General features: G+C 36.0%; 1 protein-coding gene across 1 annotated transcript; it reads right to left on the reverse strand.

The window, feature by feature from the left end:
• Positions 1-6,914: 6,914 nt before the first annotated feature.
• Positions 6,915-7,349, reverse strand: LOC129938995 (uncharacterized). Its single transcript, XM_056046848.1, has one exon. The coding sequence runs from the start codon at positions 7,347-7,349 to the stop codon at positions 6,915-6,917; it is 435 nt and encodes a 144-aa protein (XP_055902823.1).
• Between the last annotated feature and the right edge of the window lie 870 nt (positions 7,350-8,219).

The following is an 8,219-nucleotide window of genomic DNA, read 5'->3' on the forward strand; positions in this document are numbered from 1 at the left end:
TTTGTTTTCAATTTCTTAAAAAAAGGGAATAAGAAATGACCATGTGACTAAGTAGGAAAATGATGACCAAATTTGGTCGTAAATGACCAAAATGGTAACTGTGAGTATGAGAACTAGGAGAATGAGAGAGTTGTTGAAAGGAGGTGTCGATACACATTAGTTTTGAATTCCTGAATATTGCAATGGCTGCGAAAGATAGAGTGTGGCAATGCATTTGGGGGTATATTGATGAGCATTCTTAGAACTACGAGTGTTACGGTTGAACTGTTTTAGGGAAGGAATGGAACTGGCTATTTCTCTAGAGCATAAACCAATAAAATAATGGTAAAAGAGGGTGAGGCAAGAAACATTTTGGCGATGTTCAAGTGACGTAAATGATCTTATGATGGTAATATCACCAATCAATCTAAATTCTCTACGTTCAATACTGTCCAAGAGGCTTAAGTAAGTAGCAAGAGCACCAGCCCAGATATGGGAGTTATACTCAAGCTTTGGACGTATAAAAGTTTTGTAGATAACAGCCAGATCAGATGGGGAAAAAAAACTTCTTTCATCGCCTTAGATATCGCGTATGTGATCGTTCCACAAAAGTTTGTTGGTTAAACACATGCCGAGAATATTAAGTGCGACCTATGGACAATGGAAAGGTATATCTCGCTTTAATGATGAATATGAAATATAGTCAGCGAAACAATGTATTGGATTAGAAGTTGCAGACAGGAGATCATTAATACAGATGAGAAAGAGTGTTGGCGATAAAAAAGAGTCACTAGTATTTATTTTGTGTTTGTAGAGTTAAACCCATCCAATACTTTAATACCGTATCAAATGCTTTTGAAATATCAAGTGCAATAATCTTACTTTCTCCAAAACGATGTTAAGATTTGCTCCCCTGTTCGGAGAGGAGAACCATATGAGATCACCAGTAGACCTATTGCTGCGAAAGGTGTATTGTCGGTCAATAAGAATCTTTCAATCTTCGAGATATTTCTTGAGCTGATAGTTAATTAGCGTTTCCATGACCTTGGAAAGAAGAGACGTGCAATCGGTCGGTAATTAGACAATGAGGAAGATTCGCCTTTTTTAAGGCTGGGCAAATGCAGTTTTCCATCCACTCGGAGCGAGACCTGATTAGTAGGACAAATGAAAAAGGTGGCAAAGAGATAAGCTTTCTCGGGAGAGCTTACAAAGCTTATTCACCACGAGCGTGGGTACGCAGGAAAAGGAAGAATTCTTCATGTTTTTTACGAATGACCAAACATTTTTAGTATTTCAGTATTTTTTGCCGTAATTTTTGTTCATGTATAAATTTTGTCTGTTGCCGGCCTTCCTGTCTTGCTTGAACTTTTTCCGGCTTTCCTCAGTAGGGTTGGCTTTATAGCACGGAAATTTACTTCTTTGGCACCAATAACCTCCTGACAGCTGGCGTCAAACCAAGTGTTTTCCTTATTTTTGATACTTTAAACAATGTTGGGAATAAAAGTTCTCATTTCCCGGAGAATCAAACTTGTGATCATATCAGCGCTAAAATCGACATCAATATCGTGGAAGCATAGTGACCAGTTAAAGATAGTCAAAGTAATTACTTTACATTACATTTCACACTACTCTGCATATAAATGTACAAAGTAGAGAGCACAGCATCTTGAGCGACTAGACTACAACAGAAAACATTAATACAAGACAGAAGAGACAGAAGGACAGAAGAGAAAGAACACATGACAACAGCACGCGGTAGGTCCCCCATCTTTCTACTTACCACTTTCACTGATGCTTAATTTCGTTGATCGATGGGAACCCAAGCTTTATCAGTGACTAGGCCGTTGCCCCGTTAAAGTATCTATGAAGACCGTCCCAATTGGCTTTCTCGTATTACCAAACGGTCCTCTTGGAAGCTCTTTCTTTAACTGGCACGAGAAATTTGCTGATATAACACAATGGTCAGATGTGGCTAGGGGAGTTAGAACACTAAAAGTGTACTTATCAGGGTCAAAGGAGAGAAACAAGTCAAGAGTGTTTTCTGTTCGACCTTCAACGTCCGATATTCGGGTGGGCTTGTTGGCCATCTGATCTCAGCACACATTCCTTCGGATGTTTTCTGGCTTAAATTTTGAAGCCATGAAAAATTGTGTACATTGAAATCGCCCGTAACAACGATTTTAGTGCGAGAATAGGACAAAAAATTCTTTGGAATGGAATCAGACAAAGCACCAAATTCACGAGAAGTTTATATTGTGTCTAAATTAGGGCTTCGATAAAGGAAGTAATAGTGAATGATTTACTTATTTAAGGAAAATTTAAACCACATATAATTAAAAAAGGAATTGGTGGAAAGACCATATTGTGGTTAGAGCTGAAAAGCAACATCATTATGTATACGGCGAGGCCATGGTGGGAAAAGAATAAAGGCACTAAGCTATACTCATGAATAAAAATTTAGCAAGAATGGGTTTCGCTTAGTGCCAAAACAGCTATGTGAAACAGCCAACAAACATGCCAACAGAAAATTCGCTCTAAGCCTATGAATAATACAATAGTCATTAAATTATAGTTCACGTATGGGAACATGAAGAAGAAAAGGTATTATGTGTGTGCATGTCCAATACATTAGAAAGTAGATTTCACTCTTTTCTATCCTATCATCGGGCAATATCAGTGTTGTTTTTTCCCAGGCAAATCAACAATTGATCAGATTCACTTTAAGGCTGGAAGAACTATACAAAGCCATGAAAAAATTGTAGGTAAACCAAGTTCAATATAAAAAGCCAAGTTCAAATAATCGGATTGCTGTCAAGAACAATAAACATCTACAAAAGAGGAGACGGTTTTACATGACTCCTCCAGATCTAGAAGAAGGCACAAAATATGGCTGAACATCAGTGACAGAAAAACAAAGTAAAAGATAGAGTCGGTTTCGAGAAGAACCATTGGTCAAATAGCCAAGGTAGCGGACCATGAATTTAAAGTAGTGCAAACAAACCTTCACATAGCTTGTGTCAATTTTAGCAGCCGATAAAACATAGAAGAAGAAATACTGCTGTTAACCGTTTAAATCCATTTAAATTAAGAAACCTTACCATATTTTCTTAGTTGCTGCTGCACAGGACGATTTTAGCTTAGTAGAAGGTTATCCGACCTCTATATACAATCTTATTAGAACATGATATAAAAAAAGAGGCTGGGATGCGACCTACACTGATAACTTCCCATCCGTCTCTCGATTTGCTTAAAAGTTTGTCTATATGTTCTCTGATCAATTTTTACCAAATTTACGTACTATTTGTTGTAGATTGTATTTTTTATGAAAAAACGGACTGTTGGATTTTTATATAAAAATTACTGAAATAAAATGATTTTTTTTTTTTCAGTTTTTTTGATTTATAACAAAAAAAACGTTAAATAGTTTTTTTTCAAAAATATACTTCTTTGATATCACGTTATTATATATTATATAAAATTTAATTCAAGTCTCTAGCGTTTTTGGTTCGTAAAATATTTAGGGTTAACCAAAATATTCGCCTTTTTTCAAATTGCTATGGTAAAAAAAACCACCCACGCAATTTTCTTGAGAGTCCTTTCTGCATCTTTCTGCCTGTATAACAAAATTTATTTGAAGTCGAAATCTCTTCTGGTTCTTATGGACTACGAAAAAAACGTCGCGAACGTACGTACACACGCACGCACCGAAATCTTTCTAGAAATCTTTTATTTCGAATCTAGGGACCTTGAAACGTCGAGAAATGTCAGAATTTGAAAAATCGGATCCATTACAATAACTTCCTATGGGAAAAAATTAGTTCAGAAGATCCCTGGAAACCTAGATGGGCTGGAAACCTAGCTCGTATTAGTGAAAATGAACCAACTTGTAAGCTCCTATATAGAACATTTAATGGTAGGCGACAGCGTGGTGGACGTTACTTACACTGGAGAGATGGCGTAGACCAGGACGTTCCAATACCTTGGGGTATCCAACTGGATGGCGTTGGGTCGCAAACGGGATATAGGGAGAAACTTGTTGTATGAGGCCATGATCGGATCCCAGTTGCCGAGATGATGAACAAAATAGAGTTTAATACTGATTTATTAATAAACTATTTTCTTCGAAACGTTTTACTCAAATGAACTATAAATTTAATTTTAAAAAATAAAGGATTTAACCAAAAGATGCCGGTAGAATAAAGGGTCACACAGGCGTATGAATATTTTTGTAATCCATCTTTTGATGAACTCATCAAATTCTATCCGGTGTTTTCTTCAATAATCGTGAGTTTAAAAACATGTGAGTTTTGAGAAGTATCAATTGAAACAAAAAGTGGAACAATTTTAACACAATTTTAAAAATGTTCCTTATTTTAAAAATGTTCATCGTTCAAGTTTACAATAATCCCTCAAATAAAAGTCAAATGTTTTTATCCCCACTTTTGAGTATCTGATTTCATAGTAATAAGTAAACGTCCGATACGCTAGCCGCCCCCTCCCTTTGCGTTTATCTTTTGCATTAATCCAATCCAACTGAAAAAAAAAAACACTCGCACACAAAAATGGGCACAAAACGAATAAAAAGCGGGAGAAGGAAAACACTTCCCAAAGGCAAAGCATTTATTCAGTTAAAACACGACTTATGCCGAAGGACAATGGTAGCGATGGAGTTTTTTTGAGTTTAGGCATCGGCTCAGCCCTAATACAAAGGAAATCACTTATATCCTGTTGTCCCATAGTCCAGCTAGAGTCCTGAATCCAGAATCCTGAATCCAGACTCGTTGCGAATTTCTACTTACTTATAATTTTTTGAGCGAAACTTTTCATTCCCTTCATATTATTATTTTTGTTTTTGTGTTTCTGAAAAATCTTTTTTTAACTGACCCAGATTTTCAGTACAAGTCCTGAGTAAAAAGGATTATTCATTTAGGCAAATGGCAAAACTTTATTTTCGCTTAGCAAGTCCGAATAATAGAGTTTGGATAAGTAATGACCGCGTGATGATGATGGAGATGGTGATGGCGATGTTGATGGGTGATGATGATAGAAAGAAGAAGAAGTGTTGAAAAAATATATTTGGGTCATTGCAGGAGAAGCTGGATCCATTTGGATATAATTCTTTTTTTTTATGGTTTTGAATATTAATATTGATGTTGTTGTTGGTGTTGTTTTGTGTGTTGTTGCTTTTCTTTATTTTTGGTGATTTTTCAAAGGATCCAAACAACTCTGAAGGAAGTTCGAGTTGGGAAAATCTATCCTATTCATATTTATTTGCAGTTGGATTTGTATGCACTTTGAAATGCATTAATTAAATTGTGTAATGAAAGCAAACGAATTTTAAAATAAAAACAAAAACGGAACAGAACTATGACCAAAAATATCTTCTTTTGAGAAATTAAATGGTAAATTAAAAAAAAGAAATCGCTTTTAAATCAGCAAAATGTAAAGTTTTTATATTTAACATAAAAGAATTATAATAATTACTCCGCAAATCAGTGAGAATATTTTTTTAATTTTTAAATGTTTGTTTTTGTACATAGAAGGTAATAAAGTTATAAGCATAGAAGGTAATAAAGTAATAATTTGTTAATTCCATCGCTTCCTGTTTTTGAATTTAAGTAAAACTAAGTGCGTAACAACAATATTTGGCCTTTTGCTTATTTCCAATAAACAATTCGACTTCAGATGTTCAATTGGTAGACAAATGAGGACACAAGCGTCCACAGGTTTTTTTCTAAACCCAACTCTGTCTACTCTCACTTACACCCGGCGAACATCGGGTGCCTATTACTTCAAATGGAGATTTGGTTCTAAGCCCAGTGGAGAGTTTTTGTATTTGGACCACATACCTATAAGGAGCGGTTAATCCGGCTGCCCATCCTTGGAGTTCTATAAAGGATCTGTCCCTTCAGGTTGAGGGTTGTGCCGTCGGGGTGACTTCCTGACCACGTTAAAAATACCTTAGTTGCGAAGCACCAACAAGCCTCGGATACGGAAGGATTCTGTCTAAGTGTTCTGTTTTGTCTTTCAGCTATTAATCAAGTCCAATTGTTTTGTAATTGGTCTCAAGGAAGTTAAAAATTGGCCAGAGTACTTGAAATAAAAGACCTTGTATTATTTCTTATGTGAAATTTAGTTTTGAGTCACATGGTTCATAATATACTGTCTCTTAATCAGTTCTATGTTAGGGTTCTTGAAAAAGAAATTATGCAGATTTTTAGGATAGTAATTTACTGTTTACCCGTTCGTCCTCTGATGAAGTATTGTTCAATTATTTAAAATCTCGACAAAGTATTAAAAATATTCAAAACAAATGTCTAAAATTTGCTTTGAGTAAGTTCTCAACAAATGCAAATACCAATCTTCATTATTAGTAGATGATTCCAAGAAACCTCGTGTCCCCTGTTCAAGGATATGATATTCCACCTCATTTCTCTGCTCCAGTTGTAACTCTTAATCCATCCTCTGCCGCTTCCTCAATGACGAATGGAGAACAGACAATAACTTTGTCGATGCTCTATGCAGAAATTCTAAAGCTTCAAACTCTAAACAGTGATGCACTAGAAAAAATTCGGTTTCTTGAAAAGCGCAATGTTACTCTGGCTGACACCATTAATATTTTGGAGTCAAAATTAAACTCTTTAGAACAGAGAGATAAGCAGTGTGATGTTGACATTGTTGGTATCCCTAATGTTACTAATGTTACCGATAAGGTTCTTCATCTTTTTAATACTGGTGTATGTGAGCAAATTGAAAGAGATGACATCGAATCATGCTACGTAAAGACTTTGAAGAGAGGAGGAGGTTGCTAAAAATAGATAAATAGATAGCTAAAAAGATCTCTCAGAAATTAAAAATAATGACCAATTTGCGGACACAAATTGTAACCTAATATCTTTGGTGACCAATACAGCAACAAAAGAAAAGCAAAGCATTCAATTATCATAAATGACAGCCTTACTGCTTAGGTTTTCTAAATGCACTCCTGCTACCTGTAATGTTTGTCCTTGTGCCTTGTTTATATTAACAGCAAAGCTAAGCTTGACGGGAAACTGAACCCTTTTAAATTGGAATGGAAGGTCAGTGGGAATAACTGGTATCCGAGGTATTATAAAACTATTTCCCTTACCGACACCTGTTAAAATAGTAGCACCAAGTATGTTCTGTCCCAATTTTGTTATCCGAAGCGTTGTTCCATTACTTAGCCGAGGAGCATCTAGATTTCGCATAAGCATTACTGGAACATTAAGTTTCAATTGAAGTTTATGTGACGGTACACCCGATGGTTCAAGTGAATTTAAAAACTCCACAGGATATGAAGTACTTAGTTCCGTATCCATAATTGTATCCATTGACAAATATTCCTTCATTTCTCCTTGAACCTCGTTTAAAACGTCAGTGTTGATCCTATTTACAATTTCATTTCTTGGTGCTAATATTGCTCTTGCACACAACCACTGATCACTACACAAATTTTGTTGCAATTCCGGAAAAACATTAGCAATGAGATCCACATCACTTTCTACTAAATTACAAAATTCTCTTGACAGTGATATGTAGCCTTCAGCGTCAACGTCTAAACAACCATCACCAATTTTCAACAACATTTCTGCGTAAAGTCCTGAATCCACGTCATTATGAAGATGCACTCTCATATTCGTTTTCTGGCGGAGTTTTTCAACTGTTGGCCATAAGCTTGATGATTTAATGCACGCTTGAATTTCATCTTATGGAAATCTACGGAAATCACCAGCCAATAAAACTACCATGCCTCCCATTATATCTGTACTATCTCGCAAGTCCTGGAGGGTCTGGTTTAAAGCTTCTAAAGCCTTCTTGTGAGACATTGTATTTTCATCCCACACTAAAAGCTTGCATTCTCGCAGCATCCTACCTCGTGAACTATTTTTACTAAAATTACAGATGGGCGAATCTTCCTGTGCCAAATTCAATGGTAACTTTAAAACGGAATGTGCCGTACGACCGCCCTTTAATAGCAGCGGGGCAATACCTGACGAAGCTACAGCAACTGTTATTTTTTGGTCTTTTCTGACGGACATTAATAATAAGTTAAGCAAAAACGTTTTTCCAGTTCCTCCTGGTGCGTCGAGAAAGAAGAGTCGACCACTGCCGGAGTCTATTTTACGTAAAACTTGATGGAAAACATGATTTTGCTCTGGAAGTAATTGAGGGAATAATTCTGCCGCTTCATGTTGCAATGCTATGAAATCATAATCTAG

This window comes from Eupeodes corollae, chromosome 1 (genome assembly GCF_945859685.1).
Source record: "Eupeodes corollae chromosome 1, idEupCoro1.1, whole genome shotgun sequence".
NCBI classification, from domain to species: domain Eukaryota; kingdom Metazoa; phylum Arthropoda; class Insecta; order Diptera; family Syrphidae; genus Eupeodes; species Eupeodes corollae.

Bases quoted from the DNA above. Each gene is read 5' to 3' on its own strand.
- LOC129938995 (XM_056046848.1), bottom strand. From the start codon at position 7,349: ATGAAGGAATATTTGTCAATGGATACAATTATGGATACGGAACTAAGT.